Here is a 24,283-nt window from a genome sequence, read left to right as displayed (position 1 = left end):
CTCTGTGGTGTAATAAATCATAACACTGGATGTCTGGGGGGAGTGGACTAGAAAGAGGCACAAAGGAAATTTGGGGATGATGAAAATGGTCATATCTTGTTAGAGATGTGGATTACATAGGTGTCTACATTTGCCAGGATTCATGTGTGAGATTCACACATTGCTATTTGCAAATTATTTCTCAATGAAAATATACCTTAAAATCAATTAAAAAATAATTCAACCTCTTATGAGAAAGACTGGTTATCACTGAGATGTCAATGACTCTCTCCTAGAGGCATCCATTTAAAAACAGACAAGGAAATAGGGTATAGGGCCCTAAGAAGCTAGGAGACAGATTTGTAGGCAGTGGGGTCTCCCCAGATGACCTCAGATTACCCTGACACTTAATCAGATAGTCCTGCACAGGATTGCTATTGGGTTTATTTCATGCCCAATTCTCAAATGCTAACAGATGAAAGGCAAGGACACCTTTGGTGCTGGATGCCTTCCTGAGCAAGAAGGGCTCGGGGTGGGGGCGGGGTGAGGGGGAAGTAGGGTGCACAGAGACAGACAGTGGCCTGTGTTCTGCAGGTGGGGAGGGTGATCTTCACACTCTCAGATCTGGTAGCTGAGGGACCACAACCAGTAGTGAGGGTCACCATGTAATACCCAGGATCCTGAGAGCTGAAGGTGTCTGGGCATAATCCCACACAGCTCCATTCTTGGTTCCTTTCGCATTAACACACTGAGAAATACCTGTGTTTGGGATGGGTTGCTTCAGTTACAACAAACTTTTCTTTCTTTTTTTCTTTTCTTTTTTTCATTCTGTGGTTCTGGGGATGGAACTCAGGACTTCATGTGTGCCAAGATCACGCTCCACCACTGAGATCCATTCCAATCTCCTACATGTTTCTTACTTTGTAAAAGGGGCTCCTGGAAGTCCATGCCACTTCACCCGATTCCTCTCATTTAGTCTGTGGTGCTTGTGTAACAAATAGTTCTAAACAAGGCCAGTAGTTCTCCAACTGTTAAGATCTCTGACAGAGATTCTAAGCCCAAAAGATCAATATGATATTAAAAGGTGGGCTCCACTTCTTCCAAAGAAGCCCAAAGGGCTAGATGAAGGGATGAAGGGGGAGTGAAGAACTCAGAAACGTGTAGCTGGCTCACTTGCAAGGTGTCCTGGGTCAGCTATTGACTTCTGTCCTCAAAAAGTTCTGCCTGTATATGAGGAGTGATACTGGGCCTCTCCAGAGAGGGCCAGTAAGTTCACATGGGGAAGTTGTCACTAGGGAGACGAAAGGACTGAAGGATAGGCCTTGGGTGTTTATAGTGAGAGTTAAAATAAGACAATTTCATAATATGGAGCCAAGCTTTCGTAGTAGGTGAATAAATAAAAGGAAAGAATGCAATCTCATTGAGGTTCTTTTTTTAGATGAGTCATTTGGGGATGGGGGTGTTGTTTAATCATAACAATGACTTGAGAAAGCTTTACCAGTGAGTCAGTAATGGGTTATTTATAAATGGAATTAGTTACAAATTCTTTCATTGTTTCCAAAAAAAAAAAAAAAAAACTATGAAATGATACAAAGTGAAATTGAATCCCTGGGTTATGTTTTTGTATGTAAGTGTGATGTGTCTGATGAGTCAGTTTTGCTTGGTTTCGATATTGAGAAATGTTTAATATTTTGGCTTTGAATTGAACTGAGACTTTTCATTTTTTTTCCATCCCAAACCACTTCTTGCATCTTAATACACACACACACACACACACACACACGTGTTCCCATGGCACCTTGCAGGAATGACTGGCACAATAGCACCCTATTGTAAGTCACTGTTCCTGCTCTGAATTCCTCACATGACAAAGAGGTCTCTGAGGACATGAGAGAGTTTGTATTTTTATGTTTTATTCTTATTTTTATGCTTCACAGAGTACCTGACACCTAGTAGGTAAAAATACATAATTTCAGCCTTGCTATTTCCAGTTACATTCTCTATGAAAACGGAAACCCGCATGAGGCATCTTTTGCTACCTGAAGATGCTTGCTCATTCCCCAGTCTCATATCCGGCTGCAGAACCTTCCCTTTGATCTTCCACGTTTAGAACCTCTCCTCAGGGTTCTTCCAAAAATGATGCCAGAGTTTCTGTAATGACTCAGTAAATTCCAACTAGGGCAGTGAACATAAGTCACTTATGCTTAAGGTTTGAAAACCTCATAGCCTGGTGAAGGCTAAGGAGATCTGATCTGTAATTCCCTGATTTTTACAAAATTGTTGTGGGATTGTGGTATTTATGATAAAATATAAGGAAAAGTCTTTGGTAACCACAGAGCAGGTATTGCCATTAGTTTCACTTTCTCTGTATGGAAAAGGTTCAGTAGTGAAGTGATTTGCCCTGGTGCTTGCACTCAATAGCATATCTGGATCCCAAACCAATGGCTTCCCCTCCACCCAATGAGGGTGCTGAACTTCACTGAGGGAACAAGTCCCAGTTCTGCCCAGCTGAACTGGGAAGACCTGGCACATTGATCTTAGAACAGATATGGTTGGGAAGGGTGCTGAAACCAACTCAGGGAGCTGGGACCATGAGCTCACTGACCACTTGATTTACTTGTTGGTCCTGGAGGTCGATTGTCTGCTTTGTATCTCTGTATTAGGAAACCCAATAGTCACAGAGCTGAGAAGCAAGTTTCTTCTATAATTAGAACATAGGCCAATGGATGTCACTGTTGCACCATACAAACAGAACCAACTTCCAGGCGCCCTTGCACAACCACACTTACTATTTGGTTATTTTAAGAGAGCAGAGCACACACTCTGAACCAAAAGGAAACAATTCTAAATGAGACAGTAATTGATATTCCATTTTTAATTTTTAGAACTGGTAATGAGCAGGCATATTCAGGACAAGTTAAAGTAAATAACTTTGAATGTATTGAATAGCTATAAATGAATGCATATGTCATTTACCAGGGGAAAAGACACAAAATAAATCAAAGTATGTCCTTTGTCTTCAAATATTTTGTGTTTCTTCCACCCAGACACTGCCTTTCATGGTTAGGTAAAGTTTACAATTATAAGTATACACCTAATGTGTATTCTGATAGTTTGAGTGAGATAATGTTTTGGAAAGAATTTCTAATTCCCAACCTAGTAGAATGATCAAAGGAATAAATGTATGTAGTAAGCACCTACTATACCCCAAGGAATTGTGTTAAACTTTTTATAACTCTTTAAGTAAGAGTTGTTATTTCCATTTTCCATAGGGGAAAACTGAGGTTCAGCAAGAACAAGTGGCATTTCCATTACACAGCTGATAGGGGACAACACAAAGGTACAAATCTTCGTCCACTGCCTGCAAAGACCCTGCACTTTAGATGTGTTCCAAGTCAGTTGATGAATTCTTGAACAACCTACTATGTGTCCCTCACTGGACACACTATAATGAATGCAAACCATCTCCCAGAAAAACTCTAAAGTCTTTCAGAGACAACCATGTTACAACAGAGTGAGGAAGCCTCTTGCCAGGTGCTGCGCAACCCTGTGAGGGGTCAGAAAGGGCTAAGAGGAAGTAACTTCGAAACTGAGATCTGGAGAGTGAATAAAATATGGTGAGCAAAGAGAAATACAGGTCAAGGTGTTTTTTTTTTTTCAAAACACCAAATCCAGATTTACGTCCACATATAATAATAAAACTTTAAACTGAAACATATCATAAATAAAACAAGTAATGTCTACTGTTTGACAACTTAAGTATCAACTATAAAAATAAATGAAATGGAGGGAAATAAATACAAGAACAAAAATCCAATGAAACTGTACCTCAATTTCATGTACTATGGTCTCAAAGGCAAAAACACATACAAAACCAGTGGCATCCCAATAATCAATACTGATGGACATAAAAACATTTTGAAGTAAAAATGGTTTGTAAAAAAAAATCGATATTTATATGCATTCAGAAATGTAGTTGGAAAACAGAAATCTAAAAGCCTCCCAAATTTCAGCATAACACAAACTAACTTGTTTCAAATAGATCTGGTGATTTTAAAAAAAAAAAATACCATCAATTAGGTCAAGGGTGTTTAACTTGGAGAAATCTCTAACACCTAGGCAAGAACTGGAAGACTATTATTGTTACCTGTGATTTAACTTTAGAGATCTTTTTAAAAAGAATGATCTATTTCTTTTAAATCAGACTGAATATGAAACTATTATTAAAACAACCTAGGGCTCAGTAACAGTTTCTAAAGAGAATCCTAGTACCAGGCTCTGCTTGGGATGGAGAGGCAAGCCCTGCCTTGGGAATAGTGAGGGGGCTCTGCTTCCACAGATGTACAAGTACTTCCATGGGCTTCCTTGGAGTTGGAAGCCAAGCAGGAGCAGTAGGAATAAGGAATGAGGAACTTCCTGCTGGCTCTTCTGATACTCTCCCTTTTGCCTGCAATCCTGATCTCCAGACCATGGAATACCGTTTCTGCACAGTAAGGATAGGCCACTGCTAAAGTGGTCTACATGAGTCTCTGATTTCATGAATGCAAAGATGTGACTGTTTTCTGGTTCAAAATCTTACATTCAAAGATAACAAATGTGAGCAGCTACAGTAACTGGAGGACTGAGAATCTTCTTCCATCCAGTTGAGAAGTTTCTCTCCCTGGAAGGAAGGTGATCCTCAGAGAGAAATACCAGTGACATTCCCTGGCAATCCTTACAGACCTTGAGAGCCACCACAGGTCACAGGCTATAATCATTCTTGAGTTTTCTGACGATGAGAACTGTCACTGCTGTCAGACAGGCTTAACTGGCCTTTTTGGACACTTTCTTAAAATATGAGTAAATTAGGCCACTAATCCTACACTGTTGTGTCTTTGGTTTTTCCAGGAGCTTTGAAGTTTAGATTTGAAGAAGGAAAGGTTAAGGGAGCAACTGCAGAGAGAAGTAACACAGGAATTTCTTTGTGTTTATCTTAACCACATCCATAAATTTCTACCTTTAACCCAGTGACTTTCCTCCCATTTTTCCTGCCTAATGGTCATTCTTGGTCTTAGTCTTATTTAATATTTTTTGATAGAAATGGCGATAGAATTGAGGTCTCCTTATTGGAGCAAAATTTAATGTTGAAGCTAAAAAAATAATTTAAATTACTAAATCTTCAAACTAGTGTTTGTTATAACTATGTCCTTGGCTCTGTGTCTAAAGAACATTTAACAAAGAAGCAGAACAATGGACTAAGGGGCCTCAGAACTTCACTTATAAGTGCAGGAACCTGAGAAGAGTCTAAAGCTACAGCTCAGGTGGGTGATGTTTGCATGTAAGGCTTCAGAAGCTATTTATTTTTTCCCCTCATGCAAAATGCATGAAAATGATATGCAAATAAATCAGGTTTAATTTTAATTAAAATAAATTCCCCCTTCAATAAATACCGAACACCTATTGAGCAAGAAAGCCAGCAGTGACCAAGGCTACTTTCTGAATGAACTCATTTTCACCAGTTGAATCCACACTCGGTCAAAGCCACATAGTAAGATAGGCTGCAAGTCCGATTGTCAAATAGTTCTCAACTCCACTTATTGCTATGTGACTTTGGCTAACCACCTTTCACCTTTGAGCTTTAATTTTTACCATTCACAAAGTGGGGATAAGAAGAAATTAATATGATAGTATAAGACAATGGTCCCCCATATACACCCCCCCCACACACACACACACTATTTCCCACAGGCAAGATGAGGAGAGAGTGGCACCCCATAAGATAAGAGCTGGGTCAGGCAGTCATCCTTGAACCCTCAATTCTGTCTCATCTACTATATCATAAGAATGGCTGAGTCATGCTGCTTTATCATCAAACTATTTCTTGAATCTTTCCCCACTTCCATTGCCCTAGTTTAGCCCTCACTATCAGGCCCCTTAAATGGTCTTCCTGCTTTCACTCTCACGTCCCTTACACATCCATTCTCTGCATATCAACCAAAGCAAATGGTCTCAACAAAAATACGTCACTCCCTCACTTGAAACCCTTCAATGGCTCCCCACCTCCTAAAATAAAGTACGACTCTCAGAATGGCACATGGGGTCATCCTGTCCGCCTCTCCAGACTTTTAACCTTCCCTTCTCAACACTCAACACACTCTAGCCTTTTTTTCCACCTATGTCTTTTCTTGTGCTTCAGTGCTGCCTCTGTAACACTGAATGATGCCTCTGTTTCAATGTTCTCACTCCTCCACCTACTTATCTTTTAAGTCTCAGATCAGACTAGGCAAGCCAGGAAAGCCTTCTTTACTGCCTCCTGCATCTACTCCCAAGCAGGGTCAGGATCCCATTACCCTCCACCATTATCATGTGCTCCCTGCTCCGGTACATGATTATTTTATTGTATTTTAATTTACTTATGAACTTCTCCTCCCTTACTAGACTCTTCTCCTTCTCTTACTCCATCAGCTAGAACAGTTCATGACACTGAACAGAGACTCAAGAAATAAAGACAAGAATATGTCTCTCCAGCTCATGCTTTTTGCATATACCACACCCTGCCTCGAACATATCATGTGTCTAGAACAGTGGTTTATAAACAGGGGCAATGTGGCTCCTAGGGGATACTCTGCAATGTGTGGAGAGGCTTAGGTTGTCACAACTAGGAGTAAGTAATGTCTCTAGTATCCTCTGGGATATGCCTAAGTATCCTACAAGGCCAATCACAGCTCTTCACAACCCAGAACCATCCAGTTCAGAATGTTAATGGAATCAATGTTGAAAAATCCAGTTCTAGGGCATAGTCTGGTACATGGAACTCCTTAATCCAGAATTCCTAATCCAGGCAGATTAGTGGCCCTACTGGCAGAAATGACAATCAGACTCAAGATAAATCACATAATTGTATGGTATACCATTTAGGTTTATCAAGCAGTTTGCATAATATTACTCATTTTACAGCATCAGATCTAAGGGGATTTGGTCTTACTTTTTTTTTTCCCTCCAGTACTGAGGATTGAACCCAGCGCCTCACACATGCTAAGCAAGCATTCTACCACTGAGCTACAACTTCAACTTTTTTTTTCTAATGTGCTTGATTCTTTTTTTTAAATATATTTTTTAGTTGTCAGTGGACCTTTATTTTACTTATTTATTTACATGTGGTGCTGAGATTCAAACCCAGTGCCTCACACATACCAGGCAAGTGCTCTACCACTGAGTCACAACCCCAGCCCCACCAACTCTTTTTATTTTATTTTCAGATGGGGTCTTGCTAAGTTGCCCGGGTTGGCCTCAAATTTGTGATCCTCATGCTGTGACCTCCTGAGTAGCTAGAATTAGAAGGTTGCACTTTGTCTTAGTTTTAAAATCACACTTCAAATAAAGCAAAAGTTCTGCTCAGGATCAATGGAATATGATGCATGACCCTTTCCTCCCACTCCTCTCTCAACACGTGCACACACACACACACACATACACACTATATGTATATATATATAATACGCATATAATTATATACATATAATGTATATCACGTTACATACACACACACACACACACACGCATGCACACACTTGTTCCATGCTTGCATTCTTACACAACCAGCTAAATGCCTGGGCCATATGAATAAACATATATTAGCTCATCAACATCAACTGATATTAGGTTTTTAAAACATATACAGAAAGACTCATATGTGTCTTGTACTCTGCATGAACTGATATCCTGGAACACCTTCTCCAGGAGGGCTGGCCTCCCTGGGATCATAGGGAAGTGCAAAGATTAAAACTGTTAAGCTGTCAGGGAAGTTTTATTGGTCATTTGACATAGCACAGGTAAGGCAGAGGCCTACGGCACGAGACACAGGCTGACCTGCTTCTCAGGGACATCATAATCTCATCAACTATGAGTAACCCATAACGCGTGGTTGTATTGGGTGATTCTTTCATCTATGCATGTTCAATCTCCTAATGTTTGGAGCAGAGTGCGTGGTGAAAGAGGCTGCCTAGAGGTATCAAAATCAGGACACAGTTCCAAAGTCACCACGGTGACCTCTGCCTATAATTCAGCAGGATGACCCCCAGTCTGAACTTTGAGGCAAATTTATGATCCGTGTCTCCTGGTTATCGTTAGCTTTTCTCTCGGTTGCCTTCTTATCAGTCCAGATGTCTTTGACTTTTGAGAAGAGTCATCTTTCTTGTCTCAGAGCCTCTTTTCTCTTTATCTAGCTCAAATTATTAAACTGCTCATACTGATGGCTGACACTGGGTAAATTTGCCTTTGCTTAATACACATGGACACAAAAGTGACTGCACACTTTTTTTTTTTTTTTTTGGTAATTGAATTTAACACTTTACTTGTCCCAGAACACTGAATTCATCCTAGAATTTCCTAGTTGAGATGAGGCACTCTGGGTTTCTTTAGATAGTGTTACCTCCTGGTATAAATAGGAATGAATAGTTTTATGCTAGAAGACCTTTTCAGTTCCAAAATAATGGGTTTTGCCACCATTAAAACCACAACTGGGTGGAGGTTGAGGGCGATAAAGTTGGACACTGTGAAGCTTCCTTTGCCAGTACCCTGATTTGCTGGACAGATAACCGGTGCTCAAAAGTGACGACTTTTGATGGAGAATTTTCCATCAGCCACTGATAAACACCTTGAAGGAGTTTAAACAATTTTGTTTCAATTTCCTTTTATCCCTTTGAGTGCGGATTCCAAATTTGTATAACTGAAATAGAAAGCACAGCACTATCTTGCTTTCAGGTTTCCCGATGGCTTGTCAGCCTTCCGGCTCAACTGTCTTCCAAGTGGCAAAGGCACTCCTATGGATTACAAGTGTGGCAGGAAGCCACACTTATTGGATGGTGCTATGAAAATGTTGGTGTCCCTCCAAATTTTTATGTTCAAACCCTAACTCCCACTGTGACTATACTGGGAGATGGAAGTTTCTATGAAGCAATTAAGGTTAATTAAAGACACAAAGGTGGGGGTCTGATCAGACAGGATTGTTGTCCTTCTAAGAAGAGACACTAGGGCTGAGCATGTTGTTCAGTGCTAGAGCACTTGCTTAGCATGCACAAGGCCCTGGGTTTGATGCCCAATGCTGCAAAATGTAAAAGAAAAAGAAAAGGACACCAGAGAGCTCCTTTTCTTTCTCTCCCCAAGTATCTTCAAAGGCAAAGCCATGGGAGGACATAGTGAGGAACAGCCACCTGCAAGCAAGAAAGAGAGCCCTCACAAGAAACCAAGTCCTGCTTGGAACCTTGACTTTGGACTTTACAGCCTCCAGAACTACAAGTAAAAAAAAAAAAAAAATTCTTGTTGTTGAAACCGCACAGTTGGTGATATTTTGTTTTGCTGTCCAAGCAGACTAATGCAGATGGTTATAAGGAATTATACTGAGTATATGAAGGTTACAATAATTATAACCACAGTAATCACCCAAGCACTGTCACTGTGTACATCACAAGCCATCCAAATGCTATATTTTAACCCAGAATTATTTTATGTCAGTGGGGAATCTGACACACATATACAGAACAGTCTTATTTACACTATCTTTTTTATTAATTCCCTTTCAATATTTTTCTGGATCATTTAATTTGGGAGAAAAACTAATTTATTTTTTATGATAATATCTCACATTTCTATAGCACATATTGCCCAGAAAGTTCAAAGAATTTTGCTTAAAACTTCTCACTGGTTTTGATTGAAGTTCCAGCATCTGGGCAAAAGGGTGATTCCATTGCCCCATTCTTCATTAAAAAAAAAAAATCATTTTGCTTTTTCCTGGTATTTGATGAGAGAAGCCGCTCTTTGATTTGGGGAATCTTTTTAAAACTGACTTTGTTCTTTTTAATCCCAACTGCTCCAGGCATCATTATCTCCTTTTAATAGAAGTTTCAATTTCCTTTTATCCCTTTGAGTGCGGATTCCAATATCCTCAAAGCAGCACCTTTTAATTGGCCAGGAAAAGGTTACCCTTCTAAGAAGAGACCATATCACACATTTTACAAAGTCAATGTGAATCTTTGAGATCAGAAGGGGATGGTTGCTGGAGGTGAATTCATCCCCCAGCAAAATGTTTAAGTAGCTAGCTGGTGGCATGTGATTACATTTTCAACGTAATTACTATATAATTACACACATCCACTCTTATCCAACACATTCCCTGCTATAATTAGTTGGCCTTTATTTAAAACGCATTTGTCTTTAAAACTTTGCCCTCCTTTACTTACTTAGCCAATGGCTGAAGGGCACTGTTAACTTTTTTAACAGTGGTTTCTTTAAACGTAATAATTTTCTGTGATGCAGAATCCCCCCCACCCCCCGCAAGCATATGCTTTTTAGAAATGATACCAGGACGTATAATGTAGTTTCCCACCTCCACATGTGCCCCATCACGGGTTGCCTGGTAGATTCCAACAGAATTTCTCCAGAGAAGTCATTTCAAAGGGTATATAAAATCTTACATGAATATGGTTACAGTTTCCAGTGGAAGAAAGCTTTTCCAGGTAAACCTACTCTAACACTTTACTTTTACCATCTTCTAGTGTTACAAAACGAATCTGGATCTGGAGAGGGTGCCTCAGTCCTGAGGGAAGGAGGGGAGTTCTGAGCTCTTTCAAGGTGATATGAATAAATTCACAGTAACATGATTCCAGCAAGGCAGCAGCAAGGTGTGGGGGTATGGTTAAAAATATCCTCACCTTTAAGGGCTCAGCCATCCATTTCAAAGAACCACTAGCATTAAGAAATATTCTACAACATTTCCTCTTTTACTTTTAAGAAACCCCAGTATTGCCAGGTACAGTGGCGCACACCTGTAATCCCTGAGGCAGGAGGATCTTGAGTTCAAAGCCAGACTCAGCAACTTAGTGAGGCCCTAAGTAACTCAGTGAGATTCTGTCTCTAAATAAAATATTAAAAAGGGGACTGAAGTTGTGGCTCAGCAGTAGAGTGCTCGTCTAGCACGTACGAGGCCCTGGGATAGATTCTCAAGTACCATATGAAAATAAAATAAAGGTATTATGTCCAACTACAACTAAAAATAAAATATTTATATATATAAAAATATATAGAATATATATAAATTATTTATATATAAATATTTATATATATAATCTATTTTATATATATATATATATATATATATATAAAGGCTGGGGATATGGCTCTGTGGTTAAGCAGCCCCTGGGTTCAATCCCCAGTAGCAAAATAAAAAGAAAGAAAAAAAAGAAACCACAGTATTTGGTACACCAGGGATCTTTACTCAGATACATATGAAAAGTTAAGAATTATTACTTTTATATAATATCTATCTAACAGAGGGGCTGTGAATAAGTACTATTACCCCCTGTATTCCCAAAAGGCATTTTAAAAGGCTACTACAATATACCAAATTTAAAAAAAAAAAACAAAACTATGTTCATAGTTTTCTTTTTCCTGTATTGTTTAAATTTAAAAAAAATGGACAATTTTAGTGATTGTCTTTGTGTGTTTGTGTTAGATGCCGCAGTTTGAGAACAACATGGACAGTTTAGAACACAACTGAGGAAGAAAGTCTGAACAGTCTGGGACTATAGATCTCTGTGTGGAACAACAGGTAAAGGAGAGAAGAACTTTAACTTGGAAAAGAGATTTTGCAGGGAAATGATGACTGCCTTTGAAAAGGGGTAGAAGGAAGGAAAGGGGAAAAACTGGTGTTTTCTGTTTGGTCCAAGAAGGATGGATGTGTTGGGACAGCAGATGACAGTTCACAAAAAGAAGACCATTGCTGCAGTTTGGTTTATTCTGAAAGTGCAATAATCTATTTTTGTGCTTACTGGGTTCATTTTTCTTGATGGGTACAAAGCCTGGGTGAGAATTATGAAAGGCTGCTGTAGAATGGATCAGATGAGAACTGAACTTCAATTTTCAGTTCCTTTCTAGGCCACACTACTTTTGGGAGTGTGATATCATGATATACATAATAAATAGATATTTGGTCTTCATCCCCAGGTTCCTGGCAAAGTGCGTGTGTGCATGCGTGCGTGCGTGCTGTGTGTGCGTGTGTGTGTATTTGTTTGTTTCTGGGGATTGAGCCCAGGGCTCTGGCATGCAAACACTCTACCACTGAGCGATATATGCCAGCCCTCTGGCAAAAAGTTCTTAAAATTCTTGGGATATTCCTGAGTAATAGGGGTGAGAGGAGACTATTTTGTTATTTTTTTTAAAAAAATCCTTTCAACCATACTAAGTTTATGTTAATGAAGTGACTCTTGAAGGATGGGGACTGGTCTCCAGAAGAACAAACCATGTGCTTAAAGTGTTAGAGCTTTGAACCCTACATCCAGACTCCTAGGGAGTGGAGAGGATCTGTAGATTGAACTCAATCACCAATGGCCAATGACTTTATCAATTTTGTCTCTGTGATGAAATATCCATAAAACCCCTAAACGATGGAGTTCAGAGAGCTTCTGGTTTGGTAAAAACATGGAGATGCTGGGAGAGTGGTCTGCCTAGAGAGGGTATGGAAGTGCTGCCCACCCCTGTCCCCTGCTAATATTTTGCCTTATGCATCTCTTATATTTGGCTGTTCCTGGGTTATATATTTGGCTGTTCCTGTTTCCCTGAATTCTGTGCGCCTTTATAGGAAATCATTGAGCCTGCAGTGGAGGAGATTATAGGAATCCCTTGTGTATAGCCAGTTAGTCAGAAGTTCTGGAGACCTACACTTCTTCAGGACAGTCTTATGGGACTATATTAGTCCGGTTTTTGTTGCTATAACAAAATACTAGAGGCTGGGTAATGCATATTTTAAATGAGGCTTATTTAAGTGACAGTTTTGAAGGCTGAAAGTACACAAGAACAGGTGACCCCATTTGTTTGGTCTCTGGTGGCCACATCACATTGTGGCAGATGGCATTATGGTGAAAATATATGCAAGAGGGCAAGATCAGATGGCAAGAGAGGAAGATAAGAGTATGAGGAAGGGCCCTTCTTGTTCTTGGGATACTTACAAGGTCTCAAGAGAACTAATTACCTTTATCCCTTTTAAGGACAGCACCCTCCCCGCCTCCCACTAGCTTCTACCTTTTAAAGGTTTTACCACCTCCCAATACACCCACATGGAGGACCAAGTGTCATGAACCTTTGGGGGACAAATCATATCCAAACCATAGCAGGGACCGAACCCTTGACTTGTAAGATTTGATATTAACTCCAGGTAAGATAGTGTCAGGATTAGTTAGTTCTACTAAATGTAGAACACCTAGTTAGTGTTCAGAGAATTAAAAGAATTGCTTGGTTTAGATGACACATTTGCTATCAGAAGTATTGAGAACATAGAAAAAGTGTTTTCCATTTAAGAAGAAATAATTTGGTGCAACAAACTTGGTACAACCAAGTGATTCAATTACTAATGGTATCAGGGGTGTAGCAGTGTGGGGTTCATCTCATCCGTCTTTGCGTAGGCTTTCCCAGCACACCACTAAGGAGAGAGTTCACGCTACTCAATTAAAAAGAGACTGTATGTTAAACCAGTCTGGTTCACTTAGATTAAAAAACCAAGGTCCTTTTAAGGATCTTCCTTGCTCAACTACTTAAATAAGCTTTCTGGAAATTTCCCTGTGGGTTTTGCGGGGTGGGTGGATAGATGCAGCCGCTCTATCACCACACCAACCAGGAACCTTCAGGAACTTTCCACTCATGGCCTCCATCAGCAAGATAGATGTTAAATGAGGTTCAAATCCTAGAGGCATCCTCTGGGGACACTGATGGGCAGCGTTCCAAGTTCCAGGCCAACTCTGACCTGAGGAGAGAGGCTGTAGGAAGAAGTAGCAGAAATGAAGAGGCTCTTCCTGACAATTCCCCCTTTTCAGCTGCTAGTGTGCCATACAGGGCAGTCGTGAAGCTCATCTTTATTGACTTTTACTCTACAACTGAACTCCACATGTTGCTATGGAAACCACTGCATTTAAGTCAGTTGAAGTAGAAGACTTGTAAAAGCAATAAAAGGACAGTATGCTGTTAAATATTCAGGCTCTAAAGAGCCAAGGTTCAAGCTCAAACTTCCTAATTTCTAGCTTATGACCTTAAGCAAGTAAGTTGCTTCACCTCTCTAGGCCTCAGTATTGACATCTGATAGTAAGTACTAGGCAAACTCTAGCTTCTATTATGTTCACAAACAGACAACCAAGTCCCATTTGAGCTTCCTTCTCCTTGAGTCCTAAGACACAAAGGAACTCAAGTGGCATTGAGGCAAGAATCCAAGCCACATCAGATCTGTTGCTCCGCTGATTAGAAAAGAACATGAATCCCATGGGTGATGCTAAAAGTGAAAGTGAATCCTAAATAACTTTAAAGGAAATAAGATTAAACTGTATGTACTGACAAGGAAATAGGTGTTATTTATCAAAGGAAAAACACGTTACAAAACAGTATGATCACTCTTGGGAAGGATTATATGAACACAAGTGATGATAATACATCAGCGTACATGAAAGAAGAGAGCTGGAAAAATCTCCACACCAACAATGGATGACGATTTGGGGGGCCATTAGGATGACATGGGCCATTCCCTCTTTATATCTTTTATTTCTATAAGAGTTAAACTTTTATAATAAATATCATTCCTTTTCAAATGAAAAAAAAATGACAATGTTTAAAAGGCAAAAGAAAAAGCAACATTATCCTGTCACAGATTTTAAATTTTATTGTGTACCGATCTCCTTAAACTGGAGTAGGTAATTAATAATGATGGTAGATAAGCCGAGGCAGAAAATGCCCCTCTGATCTCCTTTCAAAATGATGATAACACACATCACTTTTTAGAATCTCTTTCATCATACCATAAATCCTCCCACAAACCTGTTGAAGTAGATATTTGTGGTTAAGGCTTGGACCTATGTGGTCTTACATCCTTGTTGAATTCTAGCTCTACATCTTACCATCTGATCTTGGGCAAGTTACCAAATTTCCCTGTGCCTCAGCTGATTTACCTGTCAAATAGAACTAATAATAGTCCTTCAAAGGGGTGAGGCTGAATTGGGATACTAACACAAAATGCTTTCAACAGTGACCGGCCCATTGCAAACCCTCAATGAAGTGTTTTGATTATTTCATGCTATGATTCTTTTGATCCTCAGTTAGAGAGAAAACAGTGGATACCAATGATATACCTATCTCCATCTCCCCCACCCAAATACCCCACAATCTTGAAATTCATTTCCCCAGACTCTCAATGTGTGGTGCAAGGATTGTTGCTATATATTCCTCCGCAGGTTCCTTGCCTCTAGCACCGCAGGCTCCAGCCTCTCCTGCCTGGCATGCTAGAGTCAGCTCTTCTGAGCTTTCCTTCTTCTTCTTTACTGTTTGGCTTAAACAGCTTCAGTGGTTTTCCACTGCCCAGAATTGACATTTCAACCACCTTTGTCCCTTCTCATTCTGGCCTCACTGTGATGCAGTGATCTGCTTCAGCCACTCTGGTCTGAGCCTTTGCTTCCACTCTTAATCCCACTATCTCAAGATGCAGGAGGAGTAATACTAAAGTCAAGAAGTCTGTCTGATACTCAAATCCAATTACTTCTATTTTGCATTCCTAAAGCACCTCACATCCTGGACCGAGTTCTCATTTGAGACTCAATTATAATCATCCCCACCCTGTTATGTGACTTTGGGGGTGGGAGTTAAGGATATCATGTATCAATTTGACAAGCATTTATTGATTAGGCTTTGGGAATTCAGACGGAGAAAACAAACTTCTTGCTCCCACTGAGCTCATGTCTATTAGAAGAGTCAGAAAGTACAAAAACAGTTGCTAGCCATGGTTTGCACATACAAAAGCACACTGTGTCCAAAGATGGAAACAATCACCCAGGAATGAATCGACATGAAAGGCTTGAAGTGTGTGGCTCATCTTTTGCCTCCCATCCAAATTTGCCTTTCCTCTGGCTGATCAAAAACAAGGAGCTGGATCTGAAATAGTTTAAGATCCTGTCCTACTTAGGCTCACAAAATGACCAGCTCTGACCGGTTTCCCCTCCCCAGCACCAGCCTCTCCCTGGAGTATATTTCCACCTTCCTTTCTACTTAATTCACCTCTATCTGCCTATTTATTTGTTTAAAATGTGAACCGACTGGTCAGGTACAGTAATCTAATTCTGCATTTGATGTGAGGCCAATGCATTGAGGGCATTCAATAAATAAGGGTGGTTGGTGTGCCCTTCATAGATCCTGACTGTTTATATCTGGGACAAGCTGGGATCTCAGGAGGACAGCTCAAGAGACAGCGAACGTAGGACAGTGGAACTCTGAAGACCAAGAAGGCAAATTTGCTCTGATTGCCTGGAGGAGGAATAATATACCTCTGTGTTGGCTTGCTTGGACCCAGCCTGTGACATGCAGATGTTACCTGGGTGAGTCGTTAGGGTGTGTCCTTCTTCCTGACACAGTTTTCCCTGATTCAATCAGGGTAAAAGTACATGAGGGCTTCCACCCTTTGGGCTCACAGGCTGGTGTTTACTTGCCTTCATTAAGGAAATTCTCCTTCCTGTGAGTGGGCGGTTCTGGGAGGGGTGAGACAGGTGTCTGCTGGATGGTCTGGTCTGTCCCAAGGAAGGAAGAGCAGGAAGAAGACAGGAGTCTTTAAATCTTTAAAACCTCATGAGAAATGTGTGTTCACCTGAACATCGGTAGGCCCATCCATCCCATCTACCTATCATGTGAGAGGCAATGAAGATACAAAGGTGAATATTATAGGACCTGGGCCATGGGAGCCGCTCAATAAATACTTAATCAATGATTTAAATTTATGCTTTAGTTTTACTTTGATTACTCTTTCCTACTGGAGGACACTCTATACTTTCTGTATAACAGATATTATCTAGCATATTTCAGTCCACAGTTCAAAGAGGCATCGCAGTCTACCGAAAAAGGATATTCCAGCATGTTCTCTACATTCCTGGATTTAGGTGCTCACTTTCCTCATTTTTAACCTTCTTCCCCATTATCCTTGAATGCCTCCATGTAGCCCTCTGGTTTGACTCACTGGTTTCTCCTGGTCTCTGGGTGGTAACTCTAACACAGATGGTTTTGGGGCAGCACTGGGCAATTGTGACTTGTCCCCTAGCACTCCTCTCCTAAGCTGCCATTTCTCAGACAGCAACAGGCTGGAGAGAAATCAGACGAGTTGGCTCCAGTTCCAGCTAGGTCACTGGCTCTAAGGCACTTTGGCCTCCCTAGCTGCATCTCCCATTCTCCATCTGTAGGATGGCAACGATGCCATCCCGCTCAGAGACAGAGCGAGGGCTGGTGAGCTCATCGCTGGAAAGGATGATGTACCAAGAACAAAGCAATTTCATGAGGTAAAATTCTGATTTTATGGTGCCTCAATACCAGGCCTCACACTGTTCCTGGATTTTCTGCTTCTGTGATTTTGGCACATTCCCTCCAAGGAGGAGGTCTGAATAATGAGCATGACTAGTCTTCTCAAGCGCAGACTTACATTTTTAGAATGGAGTTGGCACAAATAAGAACACTGGGTTGGGTTGGCTGCTAATCAAACACTGCCAGCAGGTGAGCCTGGAGCACCTGGTTCAGGGTGCTCCAGGAGAGAGTTTCTTAAAGTGTCACTCAAAGCTGGATTCAATTAATCTACAAATTTGAAAAGGATCAAGTTTCAAAATGAGAAACCAATCTGTACACTTCAAGATGCAGAAATCTTTGCAGTTTACAGCTGCAAGACAAACCACATCCCCCCCCCTCTCTCTCTCACACACACACACACTCACACACATCAATCAATCAAAGACATCTATGAATTTTTTTTCCCTATAGGGTGTATAAAACAAATTTTTTGAGCATGAACAGTAGAGATCTCTCTGGAAGAAAACTCCTCTCTGTATCTGATTGTAATAATCAAGCATCTGACAAAAATGTTAGCGATGTAACATAAGAGAGCAGCTAAGATCCAAAACCAACACTATTTCCCCAAACAGAATGGGGAATAGCAAAACCAGCTCCAAGCACGTATGGGTAACCATAATTACTCTTACATCGTAATTTTCAAATGTAAGAATGAACAAGAGGATGTTATTTCTAATTTAAAAGGAGAAACTTCCAGAAGTAAGATTCCTTTAGAGAAAAGGCTTTCTTAACTAAAAACCAGCTCCGAGGTGGCTGGAAGGTGAGCTCAATTTCACTCCTGTGTGCCCCTTGAGCACTTCCGTTTACTCGCTGGAGGAAGTTAAGAGGAAAGAGTGCTGTAGTACCATCTCCACACTGGCCACTTTTCCCCAGAAACCCTCGGGCAGGGAGGGATACCAGCTAAAAGGGAGCACAGGCCTCTGCAGGCCTCACTTACGCGTTTTGTTGCCTTCTTGAGTTTTGGGTCCCAAGTCTGGGAAGCACCAGAGCCAGGCAGCCGCCCTTGCTCACCACCATATCTGAAATAGGCCAGCGACGAGAATGGTATGGAGAGGAGAGCAGCCCAGAGGGAAGAGGAAGAGGCTCTTACTCACCATCCACTCAGAGCTGGCACTGGCTGTAAAAACAACAGAACACCCCCAGGTAGGAGCACCTCCCAGCCAGCCACCTTGCCTCATCACCAATTTGCAGTAATCAGCCCTGCTGTGAGCATGAAAGGAAAGCGAGATGGGACCCAAGCAAGTCTTGGAGAAATCCTCGCTTCAGGTGGGCTTCGTGATACCAGGGGCTCTTCCCTGAAGAGTAGGTACCAGAGGTTATGCGTGAATTTATTAGGTACTCAGGAAAGGGCTACTGAATTTTCTGTTTCAGATTGTTTAGAATGTCCCCCTGCAAATGGAGCCAGCTGCCTACTTGGGGTGCCAGCAAAGGTGAAAACAGTTACGTTACTTTCTGTGACCCCCGAAGATCTGGCTGCCTTACAAACATGCGTGGATAACAGTGGTTCTGTCTTCCCCAAAGCCCACTTCAGTATCTACAAAAGGCAAGGGCTTACAAATCCAAGACCAAATGTCCTTTCCTCTCAAAAAAGTGAGGTCACTTTTAGGATTGGCAAAAGCTTTAGCATCTTCAGAAGCAGTGAATGAACTCTTTCTCTTGGTCTGATCCATGGAGAACTCATTGCCTATGGTCAGACTGTGGGGAGAACTTGCGGGTTAGACGAGACCATTTCATTTCTGTATTTGTCTTGAATTTGTTGTTTTAAAAAAATAGCTATACTGCCCTTTTCCTGAAGATCACTTTAGAACTTTGCAGATGAAAGTTCAGGAGAAAATGAAAAGAGATGGTTTTCATGGATGAATCATACCATTTAAAGTTTTTTTTTTTCCCATTTAAAGTTTGAGCTCACTTGGCCTGATCCCACTGTATGCCAGATATTAACCTTTAAGCCCTTTTTAGAGAGGATTTTGACTGAACATATTTTTTGCTTTAACACTCATGTCCAGAGTAAAAAGACAGCCAATGTACTGGAAAAAATAACCAATTAATCAGCTATCTAACATCTTTTGTGAATATAGATATACAGTATCAGATAATTTATTTTTGGATTTTCTTTATAGTTAGTGTCATTTTTAAAAAATCAGGATGGACAAAAGCAGAGATCAAGACTCTGTCTGTTGACTCACCTAACAGGCTTGGCAAAAGCTTTCTTCAACTTCCCCAGAAGATATCCTCTTAGGTGTCCAGCTCACCCAACCTGCAATCCTAGTGTGGGGTGTGTGGGATTGCCTGCTTCCCCTGAGCTATCCAGATGCCACTCATTGTAGAGATTCAGAGTCATTCAGTCCTGCCAGACCTGACCTCATGACCTGGGAGGGAAAGGCATTTTAGGAGAGGCACTGAACCCAACTTCATGCATACGCCCTTTCAGGGTACTCTCTCAGACTCAGCCAGGCTGAAGTCCTTGGTGCTGGTTCCTAATCCCTAGGCCTAGTGAGGAGGGTGTTTCCACAGTGCAAACTATTGAGGAGTGTTGACTGAAGACATTCCTACAACTTCCAAAGCTTGGATTCGCCCTTTGAATGCACAGATTTGGCATTCTGGGTAGAATTTTCTAGTTGTTCCTTTAGCAAATCTCTCGTGGCTGGCTAGTAATTGTGGGGCACCACCAGTTTCTGAGGACCCTGGGCAGATCCTTCTTCCCCCACATTGTAAAGGAAACACAGAATTTCTCCTATGAAGAAGAGAAAAGGAGCCTCCATCATTCAAAGTAGCCTCGCTTTTTCTCAAAACATAATGATTGCTCTGATGTTCTTTTTACTGCCACAATTCCACTCCTGAAGATATTACCAGGTGGGGCCACACCCTCAATCTCTATGTTTTCATTAGACCTAAAAAAAAAAGGGAGGGTGGGGGAAATAGAGCAGTTTGGGGTTTGGTTTCAGACTCTATGGTCTGATCTTTCCATGGTATGCTCATTCAGAGAGGCACCATCAAACTCCTGATCAGAAAACTGGTTACTTAAAAGTGTATATTATAGAAGTATCTTTGCTCTCATCCAGGAATGAACTCAAAGACCATCATTACAGGTAAATGGGACTGCTAGACACATTAGGAATGGTGATTTAAATTTACTGATAGTTTTATCTTCAAGTAAAAGTCTACTTCTGAGTTTCCAGATGGACTTTATGTGAAAGTGATCATTCAGAATGTCCATTAAATAATGACCAATTTGTTTCCTCTTGGATTCCTACTGGTGGGGGTATTTATGAAACAGGAATCTGTGTTGTGAAGTCTGCTAAAAGATTTTAAAATAGGTGGGTGTTTCTTCAAATATATGTTACATGGCACCTCAACCAAAATAATGAGTAGTGTCTTGAAATTTTAGAATGTCCATAGAAGAAAATAAGCTTCTGACAAAATAAAGGGGGACAACAATCACACATTCTGCATGTTTATAAACAGTGCTCAGGTCAAAGTGGTCAGAAATTAAAAAGGGTTCTCAGGAACCACTTTAAAGAATTGGATTTAGGCTCATGAGGCATTATTCCTGTTCTTATTGCAAAAGTCTACAACCAAGGACCAGAAGGCTAACTTTCACAGGGGCACCATGGTGAACACCCACAGATTATACACAGGACAAGAGTAGTTTCTCTCCTGCCAGCATTTTAGGATTGATCTGATTAACAAATCAAACACCAGAAGTTTCTGTGGAGTTCTGCTGTGTGCTTCTGCCACCCCTGATGATCCAAGGAATCACATATCTTGAGTTGCTCCTATGGTCAGAGAGCCATGGAGTTTCTCTGAGCACCTGAGGTTACTCTGATTTAAGGAAATCATGAGAATCTGGAGAGAAAATTTTGTTTGTTATTTCTTTTTTTTTTAAATTTTTCTGTTTTGTTTTCTTGTATTAGGCATTGAACCTAGGGTGCTTTATCACTGAGCTATATTCCCAGAACATTTTTATTTTTTTATTTTGAGACGAAGTCTTGCTAAGTTGCCCAGGCTAGCCTCAAACATTCGATCCTCCTGCCTCAGCCTCCCAAGTAGCTGGGATTATAGGTATGTACCACCAGGAGCCTGGAGGGAAAAGATCTTTGAGGATTTCTCAGGAGTGACTCTGATCAAAGTCCAAGGGTGAGTAGCTATAAAAGGATGGTGTTCCTTTTCTCCAGAGGTCTTTACCTGATTTAAGCAGGATAGAAGGCCTTTAGAAGAATCACAGTTCTCTAAATTCCACATTTCTAGAATTCTAGAGCCTGGAGGGCAGGTCTGGCTGTCTTTGTACCAAGATGTAGAAATGAATGTTTTCATTAAGGGATTAGAAACTACTGTTTTTGCTAGGTACAGTGGTGCACACTTGTAATCCCAGCAGCTCAGGAGGTTGAGGTAGGAGGATCTTGAGTTCAAAGCCAGCCTCAGCAACTTAGTGAGTCCTAAGTAACTCAGTGATTCCCTGTCTCTAAATAAAATATTTTAAAAAGGGGATGTGGCTTAGTGGTAAAGCACCCCTGGGCTCAATCCAAAAAAACAAAACCTGACCAGCTCCTGTCAGATTCCAAAATGAAGAGGTAGGCAATAGCTTTCCTAGGAGAAGAGATTCCACTTTCTTCTCTCTCTAAAGGGAAGATTATAATTCCCCCTATTGGGTTGATGAATGAGTGAGTGATCGTTGAGTTAGCAGAAGATGGTGCTACCACCCAATGACCACATCAATGAGAGAGGACAGTCAGAGGCAGCATGACTAGGGTGACACAGTTAGAGTCCTCGTCTACCTTTAGCTTGGCCACTTTGAACACATCTAATTGTAGTCTTCCTGGGTAGTTGAAAAGACAGAAATCTTAAGACTAGAATATCAGCTCAAGAAGAACAGGTTTTGTCCGTTTCCCCTAGTCTTGCTGTATATTGTATTTGAAATAATGCCTGGTACATAATAGGTACTCAATAAATATTTGCAGGGTAAATACAATGATTCTAGAATTAATGGAGAGTTGAAACTACTCTCGGGGAAAGATGTGGAAATGCCACAAGAAGGTTCCTAAAGGGATTGATGCCAGGGCTTTGTGTATGCAAGACAAGCACTCTACCAACTGAGCTATCTCCCCAGCTCACTTTCATTTTAAAGTGTGTATACATGTTAATATAGTTGGGCTCTCTCTATATATATTTAAAACCTCGGAAAGTAAAGTCAACTTTTGAAGAACAAGTTAACTCTCACATGTAGGAAATACTATTGGCGATTTTATTTTATCATTTGGAACTTGAGATGCTTTCTCTATTTGCAACACTGCAGATGAAGAGCTTAGAATTCGATAAATTATAAACCTAATGAGGCTTCTAACTCCTCTAGCCAGTCATTAGCTGCCAGGAAATGATCACTGTTACTTAATTATAAGATGAAACTAAGCATTGAGAAATGCTGAAAGTGATCCGATTGGCCCAGAGAGCAAGGACTAATTCCACAGGCATGCCCTGTACATACCAATTAGAGCCGCATCATCCACAGTGAAATGCCCATGCCACTGGCTATGTTCTATGTTGTCATTTTTAGATTAACAAAATCTGAACGAAAACAATTTCAGTTCTACAGCACTTCCCAGGCACCCATTGAGAGGTAGGCCTTTCTAATTTAAAGGACGATGTATCCTCTTATGGGCTTATTCCTCGGGAAATATCCTTTATTCTCACTTTGACCCAACCCAAAAAAGAGACAGTCTGAAAGATAATAAAGACAACCACTAAGGGGTTTTCATGGCTCTCAGGTAGAAAAATATTAAGAAGCTTTCCAAAAGAAAAGTGTATATACATGGAACTTTTATTCCACTTTGAGGGGCAATTCATTGGCAGAGGGAAATGAGTGACAGGGGAGAGTAATGCACAGACCAGCATCCCATCAGTGCAGCCTCTATTGTTATGAAGATCTCACACACACACACACACACACACACACACACACACACACACAACTATCAGGGGTTTCCAGGATACAGCTTTCAATTCCAGCTGAATGCATTATAGTTTTATGTGATTTTATGCCAATAGTGGTTTGATCAGATGCCATCTGCTTTTCCTTCTGAAGTACCCCTTCCATTTGCCTGGAATTAAAGGATAGTTTGTTGATTGGCATCAAGGGTCTAGAGCTCCTAGGCTGCCTGAGTTCTAATCCCAACACTGCCATTTAAGCTTTTGGTATTTTGCATTTGACTGAGAAGAGACAAACACAGAGAAAATTAATTTTTTTTTTTGCTGAAACACGGGGACTCCCTCCCCCAACTTAAGTACAAGGTAATTATAAATGGATTGCCTGGAATTTAGAAGAAGCAGTGTGAAAATTAAATGAGCAAATATACCTTTTAAACAGCATATGAAGTGCTCTATTAAATGTGAGTTTTTATTTTATCTCCTTTTAATGTATTGAAGGGGACAGACTCAAGCAATTAGTGTCAAAGAAGAGCTAAGACAGCATGGATAAACATCAAGGGACTCCATGAAAGCCTGATCCTCCCATGTAGACACAGAAGATCAAATTCCCTAGAAATGTGTGTAACTTTCAGTCCACTGTTTTACAGCTTAAGATTTTGGAGACTTTCCAACAACACGACAAATAGCTAGCTAACAGGGCGACAGAAACCACAACTATGAATACACCGTCTGCACTGGTCTCCATTTTGTCACCTCTCATTCTCTCTTCAACCCACTGCAGCTCAGCTCTCACCCCTGTCCGCCCCAGTGATGGATCTTCTCAAGGTCGCCATCTTTTCCATCTTGCCAAGGTCAATAATTTGAGCTTATTCCACGGGACCCTTTAGCAACAGCCCTGACTGCAGCTGACCATCCCCTTCTCCACACACTTTCTTACCTTGACTTGCACAACACCACACCATTCTGCAGTTTTTCTCCCCTCTCCCAATGCACTGTT

At 40.8% G+C, this 24,283-nt stretch overlaps 1 protein-coding gene across 2 annotated transcripts in view; it reads right to left on the bottom strand.

Annotated features, from left to right (window-relative positions):
• Positions 1–24,283, bottom strand: part of Shroom3 (shroom family member 3) — a 173,666-nt gene that overhangs the window by 105,968 nt on the left and 43,415 nt on the right. Inside the window, exon 1 of one of the 2 annotated variants that reach the window (XM_058584238.1) lies at positions 18,302–22,782. The exons of the other annotated variant lie outside the window; for it this stretch is intronic. Within the exon in view, the coding sequence (XP_058440221.1) occupies positions 18,302–18,381 (80 nt within the window). The 5' untranslated portion in view covers positions 18,382–22,782. Of the gene's footprint in view, positions 1–18,301; positions 22,783–24,283 lie in introns of those variants that run through there. 2 annotated transcript variants of the gene reach the window in all.

Source organism: Marmota monax, unplaced genomic scaffold (genome assembly GCF_021218885.2).
Source record: "Marmota monax isolate L192 unplaced genomic scaffold, Marmota_monax_Labrador192_F-V1.1 WCK01_AAM20220418_F8-fsc00112, whole genome shotgun sequence".
NCBI lineage: Eukaryota > Metazoa > Chordata > Mammalia > Rodentia > Sciuridae > Marmota > Marmota monax.
The sequence above is the reverse complement of the archived record's forward strand: the minus strand, read 5'-3'. Positions and strand labels throughout refer to the sequence as shown.